Source organism: Triturus cristatus, chromosome 1_2, assembly GCF_964204655.1.
Source record: "Triturus cristatus chromosome 1_2, aTriCri1.1, whole genome shotgun sequence".
In the NCBI taxonomy this organism is placed as follows: Eukaryota; Metazoa; Chordata; class Amphibia; order Caudata; family Salamandridae; genus Triturus; species Triturus cristatus.
In genome coordinates, this window is record NC_140580.1 from 1167467377 (window position 1) to 1167494355 (window position 26979).

Consider the following 26979-nt stretch of genomic DNA (forward strand, 5'->3'; position numbering starts at 1 on the left):
TGATGTTTACTCCAATGGTTCTGTATATTTTGATATAGATGAAGAGGAAGGCGAGCTTCCCCCAGATGGTGGCACAAGATGATAATGGATGGGAATTCCTTTGTCCCATGTGGAAATGATGCTGGGGCAATTACACAGGATTCTACAGATGATATCTCTAAATGTAGTTCATTCATTGAAAGAGCTGCCAAGAAATTCAACCCACCAATGACGTCTGTAGATCAACCGTGCTTTCTCTAGCACTTTAAAGGGCAAACTTGGAAATCTGTTAAGTCAATACCCAGTCTTAATTATGACTGGTCGGAAGGTTTGAAATTATTGAAGAAACCTGTTATTGTTTTAGCAATGACACTGCATCTGGAGCAAAAATCTATAGCTCTGGATTCAGCTCCAGCTCGCCTCACTAGTCCTACCAAACCGGATTCCGTCATTTCTTCAGCAGCTCAGAGAAGAACCAGGAGCCCAATCTCGCCCTCTTCTAGTCCGCCACGCAAGGATCGCAAACGCATTGATAATCTGCGCAGAAGAATGTGGTCTATGACGGCAACCTAAAAAAAAACAGCCCATGCCCTGGAAATTCTAGGTCTTTATGATCGCCAAATATGGCGTGACACAGCTCCATTACTGGAACTCATTCCTGAGAATAAGAGGGGATTGGAGAGAGCGTTCCTAACGGAACGAGGGCTAACTTCTGCCTTCATTATTGACGCAGCAATAGATGCCTCGAACCCAGGTTTTTGCCACTTGGCAGGCGGTTCTGTACTAAGAAGACAAGACTGCTTAAAGTGTTCAGCCTCCCATTCTGACATCCAATATCAAAGATCGCTGTCCCTGTGCGAAGGATGAGTAAGATGTATGAAACAGCTGTCCCCTCCATTTTTTATGCAATTTAAGAGCCTTAAGGGTAGTATGGTACGTCACCTGTAAGTAAACTACGTGCACTTTATGACAGTGGAGTTGTTCTAAGATGCTATACCTCTTCTGCACTGACCCCATACCCCTGACGTTCCAAGTTATTATGTTGTATTTACATTGGACATCCAGAATTGTGAAATACGACTTACAGCATATATCCATACTCCACCCATTGCACAGTATGTTACGATGACATCAACAATTAAACAATACTCCAATGCAAGCTCCAGCAAAGCACGATCGTTCGACCAAAACAATAAGAAAAACATAAGAACAGACTAGCGGTGTGTGCAGTCGCCATCGGGCGTGGGCGTCGGACATGCCACAAACCAACGGAGGGAAGTCCACCAAGGCTCTGGTACGCTCTCGGCTCCAGAGCCCCCGAATCCATAATGTGTTAATAGTGCGGAATCAGTAACTGTGAGTAACGAACAAGGCAGAGCCACTGACAGCGGGGACCCACAGACATGTTCAGTGTCAATATGCAAGCATCACAACCCTCGTTCCAGACGTTGCTCTTAGGAGCAGCACTGTAGCATACCATGGGGACCTGTACAGTTCACAGTTCATCAGCGCCACAAGAGGTGCCCCAATAGCCAGTGTCACTAAGTGGAGGGCAGACAGCACCCTGAGAGGGCACCCACAATGCACATGACAGTGTGGAACAACATCATACTGCTGCAGGACTCTGAGTCCAAAGCACTGCTAGGCGCGGAGCAGGAGCTGACATGCGGACATACTTCCCTAATAGAAGTTGCAGATGCCAGAGCGCCCCTCCTATAGTTCAGGGTCTGTTGCGGGGAAGGCGCCAGACAAAGCGCAGCGAAAAGGTCCACCGCGGCACCTCCGAGGGAGGCGCTAAGCTTTAACTGTCAGTTGCCCAGATTATTCAGGTCTTCTGGAGCTGGGAATCTGCCGCTCCACCCAGTCCCATGCAGATTTCTGCATGTCATAAAAGAGGGCACTTTGGCCGAGGATTACCTTAAGCTTGGCAGGGAATATGAGTGTGTATGTCAGGCCTTCAGTTCGTAACTGTTTCTTGACTGCCTGGTAGGAAGAACGCTGGTATTAGACAGCAAATGTGTAGTCTGGGAATAATGAAACGTGTACATTGTCCATCGTGGTGGTGCATTCTCCCTGGTGCACTATAGGATGACATCACAAGCCCTGAAGTTTAGTATGAGGGCCCTGAATGGATGCAGTGGGTGGTGCGTCGGGTTGCGGGTGCCATGCAGGTATCCAGTGCGCCCTCTCGACCATGAACAGCATAGATAAACCATGTGGTGCCACCGCACTCTGTAGTCAGTTCTCAGAATACTGAGTGATTTTAGGGCCCTCCACGCCTTCAGGCATCCCTATGATGCGAACGTTATTTTGACACGCATGCCCCTCAGCATCCTCTGCCTGTTCATGAAACACAGTGACCTGTTTATGGAGCTAGTTAATGATAGAGGTCTGTTCCGTGTGCCATGGAGTCAATGACCATCGGGCCGTTTCAGTGGTCTTGACCCTGTCAACCAGTTTATGATGATCGTTTTTAAGGAGACTGACTTCAGTGGTAAATGCGCCGAGTCTTTGTTCAATAGCCACCTTGATGTCTCCGATCTCTTTCACGATAACATCACGTTTGTCCAGTGGTGGGGCGGCCATCGTGGGGGGCATACAGTCTTCTGTCACCATTATGGACGAGCCATCTGATGGAGTAGACTGAGAGCGGGTAACGCTAAGTGGCAGTGACGTTTTGCTCCTGGTGCAACCCATTATGAACCCTGACCAATGCGAAGCAGTGAAAGAAGTAATGAAGCAGGAGAAATCTCAATGTACTTGGGGCAACACGATAGAGGTCTTGGGTTCGGATGTACGTCCCTGTCCAGTTAAGACACTCTGTTCCGGCAACAGTACACTGCAGCAGCAGAGGCATGGAAGAGCACAGAAAATCTACAACCTCCATGCGTGCAGTGTGACACATGAAGGGAGAGGAGTTGGCCTAACTGCTAGGGCGCTCGACCTCGGACCTGGGGAACTGGGTTCAAGTCTCGGTAATGTCGCTGAACATCCTGTGATTCTGGGGATATCACTTAATCTCCCCGTGCCTAATAAAAAATGAATGTGTGTCCTCATGTAATGTGACTGGTGCTATGTAAAGCGCTCTGATACCCGATTGGATTCGGGTCAAGTTCGCACTATATAAAACTCTGCAAAAAAAAAAAAGGGAATTGGGTGCTCCCCCCCCCATGGTCACGTCATGTAGTACACTCGAGGGGCCAATGCCATGCAGTATTTGAAAGGCTCGGCTCCGGGGAGTAGTCACTAAGGATTGGCCCTATAAGGATGCATGCTGAGATGATGTGTAGAAAAGCCAGTGTGGTAGAGGGGTGCAGACTAACTGGAGAAGGGCTCTACCGGCCCAGTTCATGTCCCCACAGTGGTAGCAGCAGCCCGCAGGGGCTCGCATCATCACGAGGCAATCAGGGCAGCTCGGGGGGAGCAGCAGCATTCGTCTGCTGCTCCACGCATACGCGCAAGCTGCCACACCTCAACCCCGCAGGCACTCCCCCGACAGTCTGCTGGCACACCACAGGTAGGGCGAGCTGCTGCCCAAATGGCACAGGGCGTACAGCCTTTCTGGCTGCGGTCTTTGTGTTGGCTGGGGGCCCCAGCAACGCCGCAGAGAAAGGCCAGGTCTGCACCTTCAAGCCTATCCCAACATGGCGCAGCCCTTCATGGTGAGTTCCGTCGTCAGTTCTGCCCGCACCATCGGTCCCCAGCGGTGAGCCGGCACCAGAGTCAGGTCCACAAAGAACAGGAGCACCTTTAAGAGTTTCCCATAGCGTGAGATGCCACAATGTGTCACTGATATTGGAGGACTCGGTGGCTCCGGCCTGGGAGCTCTATGACTGCCCGACCACCATCTTCAGTGGTTAGTCACGCCCCCCCCCCCCCCCCCCCCCCCCAAGCATTTCCACCTCTGCGTCCTTCTCCAGTTCATGGGAACTTAATGCAGTCCTTAGTCAGCTGATGTTACCTTTTGAGCCTATACCTAGAGCAGGCTTAAAATGTGTCTGATGGAAAACAGCACTGCTCTGACATCTGCTAGGAGAGTGAGAGAGAATCGAGCATTTGCCAGCAGACAACCTTTTCTCCGGCTCACGAAGGGCAAGGTAACCCTCCGAACCAACCCTAAATTCATTCCAAAGGATCCTACTCACTTTACCTGAATGAGCCTGTCATTCTTAGACCCCTCTTTCCAAACCCATCTTCAACAGCTGAACGATCATTCCATTCTCTAGAGTTACGTAGATGTCTCAAATTCTATATAGACAAAGGACATGCACACATCAGACCAGCTATTTGGGTCATTTAGGCAACCATGAAAAGGTCAAGCCCTGTCCAGACAGGGGATCGCTCGTTGGCTGTCAGCCTGTATTGCTTTCTGTGATGCCGAAGTCTAGAGCCCTTTTCAGGCAAGAGTGAGGGCACATCCCACCAGGGGCATTGCTTCAACTGCATCAGTCTGTGCTGGGTGATATATATCCGTATTTGTAAAGCGCAAATTACTCACCCTTATGGGTTTCCAGGCGCTGGGGGCCGTTTTGGAAATTAAGTGAGCTATTGCCCAGAGTCACGTGGTGCTGAGCTGCGGCCGGAGCCGGGGATCGAACTGTGAGCCCTGTGCTCCGAAGTTAGCTGCCCTGGCCGCTGCACCACACCTCTCCACCGGTCTTTGAAGACATCGGTCGTGCAGCCACCTGGAGGAGCAGACATATATACGTTCATGAATCGTTACTACCTTGACGTGGACGGAGAAGCGGATGCAGCAGTGGGACAGGCAGACCTGAGAAACCTGTTTAATGGAAGGAGAGCCTGCTTCCCACTCTGTCGTATTCTATGGAGTATACTGCTTGCTACTCTGATTCAAGCATGTGAATCGCGTGAAACATTGGTTATAAAAGATCCAGTGTTGGAGAAGAAATGAGTTACTTACCTCTAACTCCAGTTCTCCACCATTGGTATCCTTTATATATTCACATGCGGCCCTCCCTCCTCCCTGGTCAGAGGCTTGTCTTATTCTATTCTCACACTTGTGCTTTGAAATCTGAGCTATGGTGGCCCCTAGGGGGAGTAGGAGAGCTTACCTTCCACCTCATTGGCAGAAGTTTGGGTTCTTTCAAATGAGGTGGATGTGCTACTAAACGTATGATGTTGCTTGAGTTCTATGGCTGTTTTACACCAGATACACTACACACTGTCTGCTGCTACTTTAATGTACTGGGTATTTCCAGCCTGACGGGGAATGAATCCAGCATGTGAATATATTAAAGATATCCATGTTGGAGAACTGGCATTACACGTAAGTAATTTCCTATCATACATGGATCAAAATTGCAGCATTGTACACCGATTTAAAAAAGAAAAAACATTCCTGGGGTAACCCCTCTGCCCCCCCCCCCTCGGGAATCATCCCCCTTGCTCAGTTTGCTAACACATCCAAATGTGCTAATCTGTCTTACATCCCATCACGCTCAAATTCCACCAGCAGCTCCTGCTAGCGTCCTCTCGGTAATTAGGGCACCCATTGTCACATTCTGAAGTATGGGAGGTAGTTGACTTCCAAACCATGCCTTCCTTCCATGTCACGATAAGGTACATCATTCGTTGATACCTGTGCAGGTCTGCATGTGTGAATACTCCCTTCGTTATGATCCGCAGGATCGAACTCCACTCATGGGCGAAATCTTTCTAAGGGTATGCCCCATGTTGTATTTATGACAAGTATGACCTCTGTCCCATCTTAGAGACAACCCTCGCTAGGAGATGTTCTGTAACTCCCGCCCTGTTCTTAACTACTCCTGCTACAGGAGCCTCCTGCACCATTGTTTACCAACAGACTCAATAAACATGAGCTACAAAATCCAGACATCAAAAGGGGGACTTTTTTTTATAAGTCAAGCACCTGTCAAACCTCTGGCAAAATAGGGCGCATCTGTCGAAGCTGAAGTCGGAGCTCATTTTGCAACAGACATCTCTGCTTATTGCAGACTTGGTGTCTTGAGTGAGTCGTTCACTATTACTTGGAGATCCTGGTAATCTGTGCCCCCCCCCCCTCGAGGCTCCAGATATGACATTCTCTAGAGCTTTCTAGAGTGGTGATTTAGGATTTCTGACCACTGACGCTTCAAGACTCAGTCAACGTGCGAACTCGAATCAGAACATCCGTTGAACTGCAATCCATATATCATCCATACATAATCCACTGCATGTGACGCGTTTCAGGCAATGCGCAGTCGCATGAGACGGAGAGAGTCGCTAAACAGCCAACTCTCTTTCATAAATCAACACCACACTCCAGGTTCACTAGAAACTGGATATACAGCATAAAACATTTAAAACTGAAAACCTAATTAATTGCACGCAAGAAGAACTGGTTCGACAATTATATAAACAGTGTGGTAGTGAGGACGTTTGCGTGACGTTAACAATATGTATGGAAGCTGCAGCATTGACTCCCTCGTTTACAACTTCTAAGGACTATACTAGTTCTAGTGCCAACACTGTAGGATGTTAAAAATAAGTGTCTTTTTTGAGTTTCAAAGATGGTTCACACCGCATACCTTATTCCAGAATAAGTTCTATTTCAGCTCACAAAGGCAACTGTGTGCTTGTGATAAGGCACAGTCATCAGTGCTACTGACCGAGGAGCCCGTAAAGACCAAACGCTTTACAGATTCAGCTAAGGTGGGTGCGCTATCTGGTCCCTGTGTCCTTTGGCCACCTGGCGTGACTTCCAGCTCTCAGTATCTGATAGAGACTTCTAGCTGCAGATTCCTTACCTTAGAATTATCCCCAGACGTCAGACTGAATCTGGACATTTTCTTAACAGTCCCCTTGCACATCAGTAGGTGCCTTTGTTCGGCCTCTCGTGGCATTGTTGGTAGCACTTGTGCTGGAAATTCTGTATGCAATGCCTGTCCAGGTGCGTCCCCAGTGACATAATCTCAGCTCCTTCATTTCCATGCCATCAGCCCGGATCCAAATCGAGCTCTCCCCAGTCTCTTTTTGGCTGAATGTTTTCCACCTTTTGTCGTACTCTTTCACAAGTGGGCCTTTTTCCAGCTTTCCGGTGAATCCCTATAAAATCAACTGCTTCTAAGCCTTGTGGTGCCTGCCATAGTCAGATGTGCCTTTGGTGCCTGGAGTCAGACCACGACTCCAAGGCTGGCTCGGAGCTCAACACTACGCACCTAAAGGCCATCCGCGAGTGTTCCATAAAGCTCCTGGCTGCCCGATACGTGACATTGCACTGCTCGAGGTCCCGGCCACGAGGGAGGTCCCGGGACCACTCTTGAAGTCACTCACGTTAGTCACAATCCATGACTATTTCAGGAAAGTCCCCGATGAAGTCCAAGAAGCTGGAGCACTCTTCCACTTCTCCACACTGGTCCAGCTCTTTGCCATGGGACAGGAACTGCACCATAAATCCAGGTCCAGCTCCCACGCCTTCCAGGCGGAGCATCAGCCTGGGTACGTTCCACTTTTCCAGGAGCCGGAGTGACCACTGCCCAACTCTGAGTTTTTGAGGCCATGCACCTAATTTTTGATGACTGGACCCCTCTGGAGCGCCTTCGGGACCCATGGGGCTGCTTGCACCAATCCCATTGTGATTCCTGACTCCGATACAGAGCCAGACTGGTGTTGCACAATGCCGGCTCTGGGCCGACTGGACTCAAATGATCTAATTTGGAGACCGTCTTCTTTTCCTGAAAGGTGCTGTGAGGAACACTAATGGAGGGGATCCGAAGATCCCCCTCCATTCGTGTCCCTGTGAGGAATATGAATGGAGAGGACGGACCCGAGGATTCCTGCAACTATCCAAACTCCCCCCGAGATGCCCTACACGATAATTGGTATGATGACCTGGCTGACACCAGTGGTCTGGACATCTCACCAGACTCTGGTCTCCTCTCTCCTCCCACAGTGGCTGTGGAGGAAGGGGCCTCCTGTGCAATGGTGGTCCAGAGTGAAACTGAGGTCTTGGACCTGACGCTGCCCACGGTGGAAGTCAAAACTAATGTTTTGACAGAGATGCTTCAACCCGAGTTATTCTCCTCTGAACCTTTACTAGCCTTTAATGAACCCCTCACTGATGTCCTGTGCGGTCCTGGGCCAAGCATTGCACCGGCACTCCTGTGCACAGGACCATCGCCCCTCTCCTGGGGATCTAACCTTTCTTACCCAGCACCTAACCCCGAGAGCCTGGTAGTCTAAAATGAACTCTGGTGTGTTCCCTGTCACACCACCAGATGGGGAGTCCAAGAGGCTGGATGCTTTTGGCAAGAGAATCTTTTCTTCCACTCGGCTTGCACTGTGGTCCGTGAACACTGCATGCTTATTGGGCCGATATTCTCATATCGTATGGGATTCAGTTGCGTAAATGCTGCCTGTGTCTTGAAGGAGGCCCGAGCCATACTCTCCTAAGTTATTGCTGATGGTACAGATGCCGCACAGTTCACTATTTGCTGCAGATTGGATACTACTGACTCGCTGGGCAGAGCCATTGCTTCTCCTGTGGTGCTTGGATATCACACCGGGCTTAAGACAACTGGGTTTTTGGGGATGTCCAGGCATCCCTTATGGATACGCTCTTTGGCGATAAGGTGGATTTGGCACCTTAGTGTTTTAAGGATAGAAGGCCCACCACTAGGTCTTTGGGGCTCACAACAGCCCCACAACAACTGCAATTCACCTTCTGCTCCTTCTGCGGCTATGGTAAGAGCTTGTGTCCTTTCATGCCTAGTCAACACGGCCAACCGGTGCGACAGTAATTTCTTGGCTGTCGCTTCCACAAACCTTGTGGCAACCTCTCCCACAACCCCCCAGCAGCCGCAGCTTCAAAGTCCATTTAATGTGCCCTCACAAGACAATGGGCAACCGATTCAAGTCAGGATAGGCACCACCTGCCCCAGTGGCGGAAGATAACGTCAGATAATTGTGTGCCTCAGATTATCTAGCGGGGTTATGTCCTTCCATTACTGCAAACCCCGCCACTTTTGCCACCGTCCTCCGATTACCTGAGAGAGGACCCACCTTCTGCACTTGTGACAGGAAGTACTGGCTCTTGTGGCTAAAGAAGCCATCGAAAGGGAGCCTCCAACCGAAGTAGGTTGTGGTTGCTATTCACGCTTTCTGGTGCCAGAAAAGGATGGAGACCTCGTCCTGTTCTAGACCTGCACCCTCTCAACTGCTTCCTGAAAAAAGAAAAGTTCAAAAGGCTCAGCCTGGCTCAGGTTCTGTCTTCCCTAGATCTTGGAGACCGGATGGTAGCGCTGGGCTTGCAGGACGCATACTTCCATATTCCGATCCTGCAAGCAAACAGACCTTTCTTACGGTTCATGGTAGGCCAGGAGGGTTTCGAAATTGCTGCACTCTCCTTCGGCCTTACCAGCTCCCCTCAGGTGTTCACTAAGGTGATGGCATTGGTTGTGGCCCAGATGCTGAGGATTTCAGTCTTTTCCTCCATGACTGTAAATGTAAGGTGGGTTCGCCCCAGGCAGTCATCTCTCACCTCCAGACTAGTGGGGCCGCCCGGCATTCGCTGAGGGTTCTCTGTAAACAAACCGAAGCCACACCTGACTCTCTCTCGGGCACTACCTTTCATGAGGCTTATTCTGAATACACTACTATGTCACGTTCATCCTCCAGACCAGCGAGTCTGGGATATTCAGGTTATAACAACTGTAGATATATAGGGGTGATACTCACTAGAATTGAGTTCCTAAGCCAGGGACAGAAGAACACTTGTACGAAATATGATTAGGAACCATATTTGTAAAGGGGGCATTCCTAAAAAATATATCGGAACCCAGAAGAAAAATAGGTTTCAATTATTTATCGTATAAAAAAAATAGAAGATTCATCAAAATATATACACTTCAATAAATAGTTCAATTAATTCAAACATTGTCTTTTCATAGCATATTGATACAGCATCCCTATAGTTCATTCATTCATCCTATTTTTGGTTTAAATGTTTTTTTCTTTCCTGCAAACCTGTATTGATATTTTGATATGTAGATATTTACCTTGTTATTTTAATAAATAGATATTTGCTGTTTTGAATCTTACAATAAATACATACAGTTCTTAACCCCTTCAGTGCCCATGACGAGCTGGACTCGTCATGGGCCGCGGTGGCGCTGTGCCCATGACGAGTCCAGCTCGTCATAGACCCCGCCCGCTAATGCAACGGCCGGCACTGGGCGGGGAAAGGGGCGGGCACTGAAGGGATTAAAGTGCACGTAATGACAGTATATTAAACTGAGGTCAAAATAATGATTTTATTGATCCTTATTACAAAGAATGTTGTCTCAGGTTTTATAAATTAGCATTTCTATCCATCATGGCTATACATTCCCATCTTAACGCTCGTTTCAGCTATCCAGCCTTCATCAGGAAGCCATAAATAAAGGACAAAATCCTGGTATATGTAAGTGATGTCACCAGATACGCCCTCTCTAATGGGGCATCAATTGAAAGTAGGAGCAAAAAACTCTGCCTCCGTTACAAATCTAGTTGCCTAAACATATTTCGTATATTCAGGTTATAATAATACAGATGTTTCATCCTCTATTCTGGATTTCGCCTCGTGCATCCTGCTAGCAAAACGTGCCTGCTGGCATATGCGGGTTCTGCAGTGAGGCCTGAAGTTCCAATGGACTCCGCATCAGGGGGATTTCTCTGACCTAGTCTAGCGGGACTGCAAAAGATCTGCATTGGTGGCTGACAAACCAGAATTGGGTCAGTGGCAGGCCCCTTTCCCTTCCCCACCCAGAGGTCACAGTGGTGATAGATGTGTTGCTTCTGCGTTGGGGAGTTACCATCTGGGAGAGGTGGAGATCAGAGGACTCTGGTCTCAACTCCACATCAGCTTGTTGGAGCTGAGAACGATACACTTGGCATTGAAAGCCTTCCTTCCAGTCACTGGCCCCTGAGCCAGTAGGCTTTATGCCTCTGGAGGCAGCTGGAACATCAGGATATCTTCTTACAGATCGCAAATGGAGCCATCTGGAGGTGGTGCAAGGTCTCGTCCTTGATTAGGGAAAAACTTGGTTAGATCTCTTCTCCCCCACAGAACACACATTGTCAGCACTACTACGCTCAGGAGTTTCCGAAATGGCTCTCATTCCGAGACTCATTTAGCCTCGAGTGGAGCTCAGGCCTCCTGCGCGCCTGTCTGCGTATACCACTCTTGCACAGAGTTTTCAAGGATATCCGGAATGACCGGGCTGAAGTCATTCTTGTGGCCCTGGATTCTGGCACGGGGAGTATGGGATCCTGTACTCCTGGGCATGAGCATCAGTCCTCCGATCAGGTTTCTTCTTCGAGATGATCTCCTGTCACAGTAGCAGTGCAGGGCTCTGCACTCGAACCTGCATACGCTACAGTTTAATGCGTGGAGATTGAGATGCAGTTGCTGAGCGTTTTCCACCCGAAATGTGTGATGTCATCTTAGTAGCCAGGTGTCCCTCCACTAAACCTGTATACACCTGCTGATGAGACAAATGTGTGTCTAGGTGTGCTGCCAAATAATTGATCCTCTGTCTGTACCCTTATCTGAAGTTCTGCTGTTTGCATTACCTCTCACTTGACAAGGCCTTGCTATGGGTATAGTTAAAGGGAATCTTTCAGCCATCTCCGCTTTCTTGCAATTGCCGGATCAACCCTGCCTGCTCAAATCACTCATTGCGACATGATTCCCTAAAGTTTGCAATACGTTTCCTACTACCCTTTTCATTATTTCCCAATGGACCTTAATTTAGTTCTCACTTTCCTGATGTTCTCACCCTTTGAGCCCATGCACAGCTGCCCTCTGAGACCACTCGCCATCAAAACAGTCTTTCTAGTGGAAATTACATATACAAGGAGGGTTAATGATATGCAGGCACTCTCAGTCCACCCTCTACATTATTTCCAGACAAATTGATCTGTAGAACCCGTGCCTCCTTACCCCAGGTGACAACACCTTTTCACGTCAGACAGAACATTACACTACCAACTTTCTTTGCTCCACCTCACCCTACCATGCAAAAGGAGGGACTCCCTCGTCTGGATCGCAAAAGAGCGCTATCGTTCTACATTGATCGTACCAAAGACATCTGGGTCTACGATCAACTCGTTGGGCTTTGTTGGGGAGAAGAAATATAAAGCAGTACAGAGGAGAACCATCCACAGGTGGATTATCCTCTGCATCAAGATCTGTTACGCACTGGCCAAGAAGCAATCCGCTGAAGGCTTGCAGGCTCACTCCACTAGAGCCAGGGTTTACGACCACTGCGTTAGCTCGCGGAGTTCCTGTCCTAGACATGTGTCAGGCAGCTACATGGGTACTGCTGCACATGTTCACCAAGAACTACTGCCTAGTCAGTCAGGTCCGGTGTGATGGGCATTTCGCTAATTCGGTTCTCCAGGACTTCTTAGTATAAATAGTCCGCAGACCAACCTCTGGGGTGATACTGCTTTGGTATCTATTCTAGTGTAAGGAATCTGCAGCTAGAAGTCTCTATCAGATGAACAAGTTACTTACCTTCGATAAAGCCTTATCTGGTAGAGACTCTACCTTGCCGCAGATTCCTTACTGCCATCCCAACCCCCCTACTCAGTAGTCTGTCGGATTCATCTCAAGAGGTCCCCGAGGACCTCACTCTGGCTCACTGGTTTACCCTACCTCTGTATGGCTCCGTGCTTCTGCGGTGAAAGAATAGTCACAAACCTGGGGTCAGCACGCTGGGGTGGCATCTATATAGGCACCGCACACAACATTTCTTGCACGGACGACGCTGACAATGCCACGCGGAGCCAGACGACGCCAACCACCCGAACGACGCCACCCACCGGTGTGCAAGGAGACTGCTCAGATTTCGGGGCTGTCGAATGCCTGGATATAATTCTAAGGAAAGGAATCTGCGGTTAGGGCGAGTCTCTAGCAGATAAGGCATTACCAAAGGTAAGAAATTTGTTCGCCTGATTAATATAGTCGCTTATTTCAGGCTTTGTTGAAGACGTTTTATGATAAATATTCAACAGAGAGTGGCCTCATGCCCTTCCAGCCATTTTAATCTAACAGACCGTGTTCACTTGTAAAGGCAACACATGTAAGACGCAATTATCATCCTACTAGAAACTCCACAGTTTCACAATAATGACGAAACCTAAAAAATCAAAAGAGATGATTAAATACTCAAGTATAGATGAGGACATCGTCCGCGTAAAGGGCGATTTTGTCTGGCTCCGTATTGGGCCATTCCCAACCCTGCACCTGTCCGCTCGAGCGTATCAGGGCCGCCAAGGGCTGCATCACCAGAACGAAGAGATGTGGGGAAAGGGGGCACACCTGCCTCGTTCCCCTGCAGACCAAAGAGGGTTCAGATAAGACCCCGTTCACCAGGACACGTGCCCTCGGACGGGCATATCATCTATTTAGCGGATCCCACGATGTTGGGCCTTCACTGCCTCCGGATCCTTCAGTCCTTCTAGCGGGCCTCCGGCCTCCTGCTAAACCCCGATAAGTCGGTCTTGGTCCCCCTTAACATGTCCAGAGAATGTTTCGATTGGCAGTCCAACATACTGCTCTGGCGCCAATCATTCAAGTTATCTAGGGATATGGGTGACTTTACTGCCTGAACTTATCTGGGCTCTCAATGTTACTCCCCTGGTGAAAAGGGCTAAGGCTGACCTTCAGAAATGGCAGGCATTGCCCCCGAACCCCATGGGGAGGGTCGCTCTTTTTAAAATGATGATTCTCCCAAGATTCCTTTATATGCTTCAAAACACCCCCCTCAACTTCCCGATGGCCTGGTTCCGGGACCTTGATAGCATGGCTTCTATGTTCCTCTGGGGGAAAGGGGGGCCCGCTTGGCTCTGGGCGTCTGCAGGATCCCTTCCTTTGATGGGGGCCTGGGGATGACCCATTTATATTTATACTACCTGGCCACGCGTCTGCTATCTTTGCACGACTGGGTCAATGGGGGCTGGTCAGATCCGGCATATAGGCTGGAGCTCAGTGAGTTGGGATTGTCCAGTGTTCAGTCGATGCTGTATGGGGTGCCTATTCCATCCTGCCTACCAGAGGTGACGCATGGACACACACATTGACCCAATGTACACCCCTGTGGCAGGGCACTTGGCTCAGGGAGGTCAATGGGCTGCAGGGTTTGCAGTCCTGGGACCTTATAGGTATCTCTCAATTGGGCGATATATGGGTGGGCGATCATATGCGCTCTTTTCAAGACCTTCAAACAAGACACTCCCTACACCAATCGCAGTTTTATAGATACCTACAACTGCGCCATGCTCTTCAATCGCACCTCACGACAGGTACACGTCTTCCTGACCTTAGCCCTCCTGAGGCACAAATCATGCTGGGGCATCTGGGGAGGGGGGCGGGGGGGGGGCATCTCTTGCATCTATCGGACACTGATTAACAACACCCCAACATCCTTAGACCGGCTGCGGGGTCAATGGGAGGATCGGGTGGGCACCTTGGAGGAGGAGGACTGGCGTGACGCCCTTATGGCCCCCAGGACAGTTACCGCCTCCGCTAAACTGCGTATGGTACAGCTTTATTTTTTACATGCCGCCTATCTGACCCCTGTATGCCTGCATTGCGCAGGACTTCACCTGACCCCCATCTGTGTTAGATGCGGTCACGAACCCGCTGACTTTCTCCCTATGGTATGGGCCTGTCCATGCTTGGCGGGATTCTGGGGAGACATTGATGAGGAACTCACTGAAGTACTGTGGTGGGATATCCCACACGACCCGAAACACGCGATCCTAGGCATCACAGATGGACTGAATGGGTCTAGAAATGAAAAATTGTTTTATACCACGGCAATGGTGGTGGCTAAAAGAGATCTAGCGACCGCCTGGAACTGCCCTGACCCCCCCCCAACATTGGGCGCTGGTGGGCTGGGGTCGACTGGTGCGCCACGCAGGAAAGGATCATGTACGAGGCACGTGACTGTCCCAGGAAATACTGTAAGGTCTGGGGGAAGTGGTTGGGGGGTATGGTTTAGTCTCGCAGGGGATACTCAAATGTATATCATTTTGAATTTGTACGTCCTTGTCATATTGGTCACTCAGAATACTGCATATATTTGTATGTTATTACAGTGTCGTGATGATTGGCTGGTGTTTTTTATCAAATTAATAAAAATGTGTTTATCAAAAAAAAATACTACAAGTATATTCGTGTGAACTTCATTATTATATGTGCAAGAATAGAAAATTATGAAAACTAATATACATTGGATTTGATCAGACTATTGACTTTTGATTAATTAATTAGCATGCACTGGTAATTACAAAATGCGAATTCAGAGAAGGAGAATTCAAACCCTAAAAGGGAAGACAAAATATGGTATTTGCAACACACTGGCCCTAAATGGACTTTGTTAGTCCTAGAGGGTCTTCAGAGGCCCTAAATGATCTTCATTAGTTCTAGAGGATGTTTGTTGTTCCCACAGTGCCTTCACCAGCATTAGAGGGTAGAGGGTATCTGCTGCTCATAGAATATTTGTTATCCTTCTAGTGGGTGTTTGTTGAGCCTAGAGTTTCTTCACTTGCCAAACAGTGTCTTCTCTGACCATAGAGGGTCTTTACTTGTCTTGGAGGATCTACACTGTTTTTAGAGGGTCTTTACTGGTCGTGGAGGATCTACACTGTTTTTAGAGGGTCTTTACTGGTCGTGGAGGATCTACACTGTTTTCAGAGGGTCTTTACTGGTCGTCGGAGGCTTTTACTGATCTTAAAGAGTGTTTGCTGGTCTTGAAGAGTCTCCAATGGTTAAAGATGGATTGTCAGTGGTTTAAAATGGTCTTCATTGGTTGGAGAGGCCATTCGCCGGTCTTAAAAGGTCTTCAATGGTCTTTGAAAGTCTTCCCTGGATTTAGGGGATCTCCGCTGGCCCTAATGTGTTTTTACATGCCCTTGAAGATTTTCACTTGCCATCGGGTATTCTGTCATGCTGGAGGATCTTCACCGGCCCTAGAGGGTCTTCACTTGACCTCAAGGGTCTTCATTGATCGCTGAGGATCTTCAAAGGCCTGAGAGAGTCTTGGCTGATTTAAGAGGCTCCTTGCTGGTCCTAAAGTGTCTTCACTGGTCCTTAATGACATTCATTGGGCTTTTAAAGTTTTATCTAGTTATTGCTGTTTTTCACTTGCTTGGAGGGTCCTAACTGGAACTCCATTGTCTTCACTGGTTAAGGTTACCAGAGTAACATTGCATCACACCGGAGTGTTGAACTGCAGTGAAACTGTCCTTACATAGAGGAAAGCCAGCATCCCATGTCTTCTCCTATTTTCTGGAGTTCAGTCCAGGGCTACTATGTTTGCTCTACTTTGCACTTTAAAAATTGTTGAGCGTTGTATTATTTATATAGCAGTTATGCATGTGCTAATATTCTTGTATGTATTTAATCTTAATTGTATCTTTGCTCTCTGTACACTCAAAATTTTGTACAGCGCAGGGCTGCCCGTTTCGATGTGGTTTTCCTTGACAATAACAAATAAAGCATGACATGATGGGTAGTGGGCGCCGAGTGATCTCTTTGGTTGATGTCCACAGGCGTTCTTGAACCCAGAAGATGCCACGAGGCATGGCGGCCTGGAGTTTGTCCGTGAAGATCCAGATGTGGAGCGCTCCAGAAGGCAAGTACCTTTAGAGATTGTGGTGCTCGCCTTGGCAGAACTCTTCTGAAGTGCACTGGGGGATGGGTGAGTCTCTCACTGTGGTAGGGGAAGGTTTATTCACTGATGAAGGTATAACCGGATGAAAAAGAGACCCTGTGAAGGGTGGGTAAGGCCTTCTTCGCTTGATAGCCTTTCCAATGAGAGTGCATTTCTTTGACTCTGTTACTGTTGGGGTTGTATTTGTGAGCTGCTCTCCTATAGAGGGAAGCAGGGCCCTGTCTGTGTGACACTTGGGCTCCTCTTTGTTTGCACCTGGGGATCAGTTTGTGGGATGGTATGTTCCAGCTAACGGCAGGGTCCTTTGTGTTTGACTCTTTATTACAATCTGTTCTCTTCCAGGGCATCCTCCTCATTAGTCGTGTGCACTGAATTGTCCTGCCCACGTGCGGGATCACTAGGCACTTTACAAAACCTATATCTATGTTTGTGCAAGTTATTTTAAAAATCATTGAGCATACATACATTGACAATAATAGGCTTTGCAGTCCAAAAAGGGCTAGAAATGGCCAGTTTAATTCTGGTTTAACTTTTAAAAACATTTCCAAGTGGTTTATTGTGGTCATTTTCTAAAGTGACTAGAAACATCATACATACCCCTCTGTTTAAAAAGGAAAATAAAGGTAGAGCAGGACAATGCTAGCACGTAGGAATAAGAACTGCCCCTGTGACGTTCAGTATCCCATCATGCGCCAGGGGTGACGTTAGGTCAGTTCATTTATCTGGTTCTTGTCAACAGGATCTTGGGGCACTGAGCTTGGCCTGGTTGGCTTATTTCCTCTAGAAACATTTTTCAAACCTGCTCTAACCAACCTCACTCGATGTACTTAGGGACTGGAGAGTTTTTTTCATTACTTTCTGACAGAAATTCACTATATTCTCCCGTCAGAATGCCTTCATTGTTTGTCAAGTGCCCTGTGTGTGGCAAGAAAGAAGTCCATTCAGACCCTGATGAACTCTGCATCTTACATCTTCCTGAAGATCACCACCAGGAAAACTGCAGACATGGCAAAAAGATGGACAGGCAGAGGATCAGACTGCGTGGTCTGCAAGAAAGGCGTCAGGAAACAGCCTTAGGACGTCAAGAAAGGGGAAGAGAAAGTTATCCATCCTCCTCTCCACCCTCATCTTGTGCTAGTGACCACCCAAGAGGTATCTAAAGATTGCAAGAGAGTGCATAAAACACGGCCTTCCCTTTTGATGCTGAGGACAGGTATTGTAGCCACATCCTTACCATCAAGACATTGTACCTCGCTGTCGACTTCAAGAAGAAACAGCGAGTCAATGTCGAGAACTCTACCATTAACGTTGAGAACACCAGCAACGAGAACACCACCATCGACGTCAAGATCGCCACCATCGGCCCCCTAAAAACCATCTCGCTTATTGTCTAGACCCCCATCATCTCCTGCTCCACTGCAAAGGCAAACAATAGATTGACTCCATCGCCTTGAAAGGAGGAGAGGGGCACACTTTTCAGCTTCAGAGTTCTCCCGGGTGTACTAACCCATGAGGGATGTGACGCCTTTATTCAGTCTGTTCCCACTCCTTCCCCCGAAGGTCTGTGTCTCGACTCTTCACCAGCGTTGCAGGCTACTCTCGTTTCGCACCTGTGACTCAGGTTATCAGTGGTCCCACTTGTTCCCATCGATGCCTGTGCATGAAGAGCTTCCACAGAAAAGGGGGTGCACTAGATCTAGATCCCCAAGAACTCTAGATCCCTTTAGAGACACCACAGACGTCATAGTGGAAGACCATCTTCAAGCAGGACCTGGAGTAGGTCAATGGACGGCACTTTCACTGCACAGTGGCCGCCATTAAGTAGTGTGTGGGAGGGCTGGACAGCTGGGACGCAGGAAACGTGGGGAGTGGGAAGGGTCAGTGGAGCGGGCGAGGTCACAGAGGCTCTCTGCAGCAGGGGCGAGAGGCAAAAAAGGAAAAATTCCATTAAATTCAATTTGTAAAAATAGGAAGAGATGACATACAGCTTTTAAATGTCACTTAAAAAAAGTAAGAGTGACATTTTAAAAAGTCCCTCAAAAACTTTTATTACATTATGTTATAGTGAATGAGAGGGAAAAATAAGGCAATGTAGCTGCATAGGCTGCAGCATTGAAACAATGTGAATAGGGCACTGCGCCTTTAAGAGCCTCTCGACCGCCACTGTTCCATCATGCCCTGTAGTTGCAGGTTTGCCCAATTCTTCTTTCCAGCTCCTGCTGACAGGATCCTAGACCAGAGCGCTGCATTTTTAAGGCTTTTCAAAATGTTTTACTCTACATCATTTGTGGTGAAAAGTATTTCTACTACTACAGCCTCTACACCGCCAATGGTCCATCGCCAGGCAATAGCTTACTCTAGCCCCGGGTCTCTTAGAACCAGCCATGAACTTATTCCTAACCCCATCATCTGTAAAGGCTGCATCATCTCTCCTACAGGAACAGGGACATGCTTCCAGATCAGGAGGAGTCATATCTTCTTATGAATCCTACACCGGGCTCTGTCATCGTTTCTGCTGCGATAAAACTTCACGGCACAGCTCCCTATTCTACTGTTTCTCCTGACAAGGAACGTAAGAAGTTAGATTCCATGGGCAGAAAAGTGTGTGGGACTTCTACTGTTGCTGTGAAGGCAGCAAGTGTGTCTGCTCTTCTAGGAAAATATGACCGGTCACTCTGGGACTCTATTCAACAGTTCATAGAAGACCGACCCAGAAATAGACATCAAGAACTCGTCAATGAGGGCATGATGGAATCCAACCAGATCATCAGTGGTGCTGAGGATCTCTTCACCCTAGTAGCACACGCCTACTGTTACCGTGAAGCTCTACGCCGCTCATCCAAGCTCAGACTCACAGGACTGAAGCCAGAAGTTCAAACCGGGTCTTAAACCTTCCTTTTTCAGGGAACACTTTCTTTAGCTCTCATGCTGCTAATTACATGTCTCGCATGAAGACAGAACTTGACAGTCTTCGGGTGGCAGGGCTGGAGAAAAAAAGAATATAGGAGACATTCCTATAGGGCCTGCGACCGCTGATATTTTCCTCAGAGGGTTCAAGCACCTCATTGGCCTCAAGGGCAGCAGCAGCAGCAGGCACGGCAGAGGCATCAACCGCAAAGGCATCAGTCAAGAGGCCGAGGAGGTCGACAACAACCTACCCAGGCCTCTAAACCAAACCCCGGCGCAAGCAATGAGTTCCTTCTTACTCCTCCTCCAGTACCCACTCCAGTAGGGGGGAGCATAACATTTTATCTGACGGAGTGGAAAAAAATAACCAGCGACAAATGGGTTCTGGATATTGTAAACCATGGATACAGTCTCAGGTTCGAAAAAGCATCCCTGTTCCATTAGGAATAACTTCAGCCAAGAGTTTCCATCCTCTTATAATCTTGCAAAACAATATGGTGGAAAAGGTCCCAACTGCACTCAAAAGGAGTGGGAATTTATTCCTGTTGCTTTCTCGTGAAGAAGAAAGGACCAAAAAACAAGTTTAGCCCTATTTTAGGTCTGAAAAATGGGAACAAGTGGATTTGCAAAGAAAGATTTTGTCTCTCCTTCAGAACACTCTTGGAGTTGAGGAAAATCAGAAGAGGACTGGACCTGCTGTCTGGGACTTGAGAAGAGCGCTGAAGGAATGGACCTGTTGTTTCTGTTATACCCTAGTAAAAGAAGTGGACTCCAAGGTTCATGAGGATGCCCTCCTATCAAACCCCGAGGGACACAGCAAGCTACAACATGCCTTTTCCTGCAAACCTCCCAGCTGATCACTGGCACCTGGACTGTACCATCCTGTTGGCCTCCCCCTGACACCCTGCGAGACTCTGAGTGCCTCCTTGATGGTCTGCCACGGTGGATGGCGACTTAGAGGACTAAAGTCGGAGGGTGAAATCTTTGACCAGGACAAACCTGGTTAGTGTGATCAACCTGCACTCCATTGCGTCACATTGCACCGAGGTCCTTTTCTATTGTGGCTATTGACTACCATTGGCACTTTCTGCTTCTTGACACTATTTCATCTTAGAAATTTAAAAATTCATAACTCTGGTTCCCAGTATTGGATTTTTTTCATTTTTGAAGCTACAACAGCCGCAAGGAGATTTTCTCGATCGTCAAGGGTTTCACCTCATCCTCAGCCACTGTCAACAACATCTCTGCCTCCCAACAACTCTGCGACCACCTATCCAACTTCTTTTTTTAGGTCCCGCCTGAGCCAGTGCATGCACTGCTCTGGCCGAGACTTTTAGTAAAGGCTTCAGAAAATGCTACCACTGTGGCCTAGAGCTTGCGTTCACGTGCGCGTGCACGCGCGCTGCCGCCAACTTTCAGCACCCGAGGCGCCATCTGTAGCACGATCACTTTTGCTGCTGCCGCGCGCGCACCACTTGCATGCTTTTTAAAAAATTTCCTGTGTGCGCGCGCATACAACTCGCTCACCACTCGCGGGTTTTTTTTACATTTTATTTTTGGCGCGCGTGTGCACACACAACTCCCGGGTTTTTACATTACTACAAGCTTCCCGCGGCCAATGCTTGTTACCTTGAAGTGTTGAAAGCGACATGCCGAAGAGGGAGCAGTCGAGTATTAAAAGCCCAAGTCAAAGTCTGGTGCCAGCTTTGTTGTCCAGGGCGGATCTAACCAAGGTGTTATCTGACCATCCGTCAAAATGTGTCTCAGTGACCGGTACACTCGCATCTGCCATCTGCTGAGATACGCCGGTCACGAGTTACTTACGACAATTGCTAACCCAGCGCCCCACCCTTCCTTCGTCACTATATTGAGTCCCAATTACGTTTGGCAAAAGGCACATTTGGTATTTCGATAGGTTAAATTAACGTCATATTATAGAGTGATCTTGGACGAAGTGCTTGCTTCAAGTCACAGTGCAAAGTACACATATCCGCAAAAACTGATGAGAAGCGGCTCGATTCTCTGTATTTAATGCTGTATACATACCTGGACGCCAACCGTGTAAGCTTACCCGTGCCTATTTAGGAAGGTCCTGCATTTCCCTCATTGCTTGTACGTGCATTTAAAACCCGCACTGCCTGTCTCCCAGCGTCCTAACTGCTCTGCTACGCCTGCCTCTTTCAGAAGGACGGCACTCTACCCTGCAGCATCCCTGTGTGTTGCAACGGCATCTAAAAACAGCAACAACATAATGAGAAATAGCGGCACCTACCTGCGCAGCCTCCTGCCTTCGGTTCCCTTGGTTCCACTGACTGCGTAATCACAACAACAGATTAAATGGTTACTCTTCGGAATTTCAGTTTCGATTCTTCCGTGTTTAGGTTTAAGCATGACACGATCCATGGCCTCTTTCTCATTTCCATCAATCTATGCATCCGCGCAGAGTCGCGTTCATTTTCAACCGATTATACGGTCATTACACTTAAATCACATTCCAAACGATGCCTACGAGGCATTTCTTAAGAGACCTTCATAAGGATCATCTGCCGCGTGCACAACGTTTACACGGTCAACTCAATCGTGCAAATGTTCGTGGCCGGCTTTAGGGCAGTGCGACTGGTGCGGCCGCACTGGGCGCTGACTTGTGGAGGGGGCGCCTTGACCTCGGGGAGGCGCTGTGCTTGGCAATATCTTATGATAGGAGAGATGAGGGGCACTTTTGCAGGTGGTAGTGAGAGAATCCGAGGAGGCAGTCATTGAACGTGGGGGCGCCAAAAGTGATTGTTGCACCGGGCGCCACAAGCGCTAAAGCCGGCCCTGCAAATGTTTCATGGTTGCATTGCCACCATCGCGGGGCTTGGGCGGAGAGCGATGATGCCCCGCATAGGGCCCTGCACACACTTTGACCCTTGCACACATCACGGTCACTCATTGTAATGAACTGGAACCAGTGAGAAAGTGCTGCTCTCTCTGGATGTGGTCAACTTGGAAATGTTCAGGGTGTCACAAGAGGGAGGCAGGCAGGACTCTTTCCCCGGGCCCCTGGCTCCTTAGTGCCCCAGGCTCCTCTTACATCATGTATTTAAATATTAGAAATCATATGACATATTCCTTTGTGTTGCAACTAGCACAGCAAGAAAACTATGGGTTTGCAAATACTATGGGGTAATACAACCTTTACCCAGCATTCATGTTCCCTAAATTAAAAGGCTGTTCCTTGGATGAAACACCAACAAGCAACTGCAATGCCACAAAGTCTCACTAATGGTGCTATTGTCTTGTCTTTGGCAATATTTGTTAGCCATGCTGTACAGCAGTGCGGCTAAACACTTTTTAAAAAAGTGCTATGACGCAGCCAGGGCTAATGAGTTGTTTTTTTTTAAAACACTGATCACTTCATAGAGCTTTAAAAACATTTTTTAGCCATGTGCTCCCCCATATCATCTCACATGTCCTCTTCCCCCAACCATGTCCTTCTCTTCCCCTTCTCCTCCCGTATTTCCTTGTCCCCCCGACCGACTCCCCGTTTGTTGGATAAAAACTTGACTTTGATGATTTCGAACTCTCACATTTCCTAAGTCCATGTTTGAGTAGCTCATCCTGTCCTTTACGTCTTGTTTTAGGTTGGAGAACCTTGCATTGCTGCTTTCATTTATTTAGCAAAAAACGCCTCACAATACAAAGGCCAAAACGAGTGGCGTTGCCAGTGCTTGTTTTGTTTAGGGACACTGACAAAATAAGTTTGTTTCTGAAAAGTGTTGTGGAATATAAATACATCCATGTAATGTAATAGGGAATATAACATAAACAGTGAAAATCTTAATACAAAACTAGTCACTGCAACGAACGCTCATATCAATACTTACAACTCTACATTGCTTGAGATTAGCAGAGAACAGAGAACAGATCTTGACGCTCCTTGAATATTCGGTTGAATAAAAAGGCTGCCTCAGTGAAGCCAGCAGAAACCTGGGCCTTGAAGAAACGGAAGCTCTCTCAGGCACTCTGCCTTCCAGCTTTTGGAAAGGGCCAGGCGGGTCACTACCTCGCAGCCTACCTACCGCCCTCCCCGGTCTGCTAGGAGCAAGCTTGCTGCTAGCGCTCCTCAGAAATGGCCTCCTGAGCAGCTATTCTTGGACCGCTGCCCGAAGGTAAGAGGGCATTTCCTGTATCTAAAATAGCGAAGATGTTTGTCTGGAGGTGCACAGTTTTCCACAGTTGTCTAATTGCAAACTCCCGCCCCCGCTGATTTCTCTAAAACAGAGCTAAACAAGCATTTGCAATGCAATAGGTCTCGCATTTGCGAGAGTTTGAACTATTGGCATTGTAAATGATAATGCCTTTTATTTATATGTTAAGAAAACCTGCAAAGTGCGTGTTTACGCACTGCTTGCAGGTTTTGAAAACATAAATAAAAGGCATTGTCATTCACAATGCCAATAGCTCAACCTCTCACAAAAGCGAGGCCTGTTGCATTGCAAATGCTTTTTTAAAATTTTTTAACATGGACTCTTAGAATACTTGTGTCTGCAGTCCCTCTCCCCGCCCTACGTTTGCTGCTCCCTCCTTTCTCCTTGCCATCATCCCACTGTACGATATCTCGTTCTCACCTCAACCTACACTCTGCCAGTTCTTTCTTTACCACCCCCTGGTGTCAGTTATTTCTTTGCTGGACAACGTGTTCGCTGATGTTTGCGTGTCTTGACCTCCTGATGTCTGTGAGGTTGTAATCTGACATTATAGTTTGAAGCTGGTGTGCAGCTTTGGGTGTCGAACTACACCAGATTTATCGAGTACTGCATCAAGCACAACATTAAAATCAGAATTCATACAAAAGTGCCGGGTCTGAGACTAAGTCTCTGTCACCAGAACTCCAGGAAGATGCCCGGGTGTCTGCATTTGACCCAAATATGGATTCAATAGTGACAGTATGGTCGTCAAGTATCCCATCTACAAGACCTGTTTGCCCATCCTGTTACAGATAGTGGACATGGTTTGCCACGGAATTACCTTGCGTATCCGTACTGCTACTCCTTGGGCATAAACCGAGTATGTGGCGACATGCGCCTCGACTACCCACCAGACTGGTACGCTGGATGTTGGGACATTCATCTAGTGTACGTCCTGGTTTATACATTTCCTATGAATTTAGTAGGACTGTGTATTCGGTCAACAAAACTTCACAATATAGAGACTGGGTCCACTAATATCATCAGTAAATGTTGGTCTTGGTTCGCTCACAGTACCACATCTGAACTCCTAACCTCACAGAGTTGTCGGTAACCTCGAACATGACTACTCTGATTACCAAGGGATTCGTGGAAACAGATCTAACCCTCTTGATTGTCACTTTTGCATGCCCAAGGCGTTACAAAGAAAATAAACAATAATGCATTTTCAAATGTTTATTGAAAAGCTCTAATCCTTGTAGATAAAATGTGAACTGCGTTTATCAGTTCATTGTTATAAGCATTATTAGAATGGTAAAAAACACAAAAAATTTCAAGCATGTTAATTGTTCATAATGTTACTAAGGTTCCTATCTATTAATAATTTCTCTATGCTAAAGAGAGCATGTCGGGAGTTCCCTTCTGCCAGACCTTTTGGAATGATCTGACCCGATACTTTGGCAGTGTGTCAGGAAACCTGCCTCAGTGCATTAACGTTTGGGCCAGCGCCTGAGTGTGCAAGTTATCTTCCTTCTCAGGATGAAGGCCAGGGACTGCAGAACTGCATCTCAGTCACAGCAGATTCCATGATAACTATGGTGGGAAGTTAGGCACCTTTCTCCAAATTCAGTATGGATGTTGTTGAAATAATAAAACACCATCCTTATCTTCGTGTGACAGAGTTGCAGAACAGCGTCTTTACTTAGACTGGGGAGAAACAGTAATCTCCTACGAGCACAAAACATATAGCAAGGGCATTGCATTCTAATTGTGTGACCCTGGAACAAATAATGGCGACTACAGGGCAACAGGGTCCGGAGCCCAATTGTCCACGGACTCGATAATTCTCGCTTCGGTGCCCACTCTAAGCACGAGTTCACACTATGCAGCTCTGGGCAACAAGCTTGCTTAATCTCCACAACGGCCCCCCCGCGCCGGGATGCCTGGCTTTCACCTTGGGGATGCCCAGTACGGGTTATCTCACAGGGAAAAACCAGGACGGGTTCCCAATGCAAGCGCCAAGATGCCCAAGGGTAAGTTGAGCGCTATATAAGAACACATAATAATAATAATAATAATAATAACCGTGCCTACGCATGTGTGGCACATTAAAAACGTGCAAATCACCCTTAAAAAGATGCTACATTAAAAAGAAAAGCAAAATGGAGGTTAAATGTAATCTCTGATACACCTGAAGCAGCCGATGTCTATGTCACGACGATTGAGATGCAAAAAATACATGCCTGGCCTTTTGTGGATCATTTGCCCCCATATATTCCAGGATATCAGTTTGGGTTCATTCAAGCGGTTTGTAGGTGCTTTGAGAAGTGGCAGCTGCCTCAGCAGTAGAGTAGAACATGAAGCCAGCATGCATGTCATTCACCAGTGGTGGACAGACCAGTGATAGCACTGTGTCCGTTTGCATCCAGTTTAACACCCCCATCCACTCCAACATCCCAAACCGGTTGAAGAGCGGAAACCACCTCACCCCGGTTACAATTGGAAAACCAAAGCGTAACCACAGCGAAAGCCAGAAAAGGCCTTGGTAAAGTCGGTAGTTATTGAGAGGGCTTTTGACAGCCTAGAGTGGGAATACCTTTATGCTGTGATGGACCAAATGGGTCTGGGGCCGCGAGCCTTCAGGTGGACTGGATTACTATACTCGGAACCAAGAGCGAGACTTTAGACGGGTTGCGTAATTTCTGACGCTTAATGGGTGGAGAGGGTAAAGGCAAGGGTGTCCTCTGTCCCTGCTGTCGTTGTCATTGCGGTGAAACCGCTGGCATGCAGGGCGCAGGTGTGATCTCAGCTAACTGGTATACAAACATATGGTTCCTACATCATATCTCACTGTACGCCGATAAAATACTGCTTTCCCTCCGTGATAGGCGTACGGACCCAGGAAAGCGGCTTAACTGCTGAACACATTTTAGACATCTCGGGCTGTGCATAAACTGGCATTAGACTAGCATGTTTTCCGTTAGACCTTTCCAGGACGACACCCCGACCCGCCTGGAATACTCTGGGAGCCAACATTGATAAAATATTTGGGGGTTCGAATATATAGGGCTAAATCCGGCATCTTTGAAGGAAATGGAACGGCAGCCTTGACGTCTGGTGTCGCTTTCTGGAAATCTCTCCCAGTATCGGTGGCAGGACGGGTGGCAATCTCCAAGATGGCCGTTCTGCCTAGACTGCTGTAATATTTTAATAGATTACCGGTGGTCATCCCTAGACGTATG

At 47.9% G+C, this 26979-nt stretch overlaps 1 protein-coding gene across 1 annotated transcript in view; it reads left to right on the plus strand.

Annotated features, from left to right (window-relative positions):
* Positions 1-26979, plus strand: part of PTGES (prostaglandin E synthase) — a 138955-nt gene that overhangs the window by 14392 nt on the left and 97584 nt on the right. Inside the window, exon 2 of the mRNA XM_085613999.1 lies at positions 16540-16622. Coding sequence (XP_085470125.1) covers positions 16540-16622 — 83 coding nt within the window. The remainder of the gene's footprint in view (positions 1-16539; positions 16623-26979) is intronic.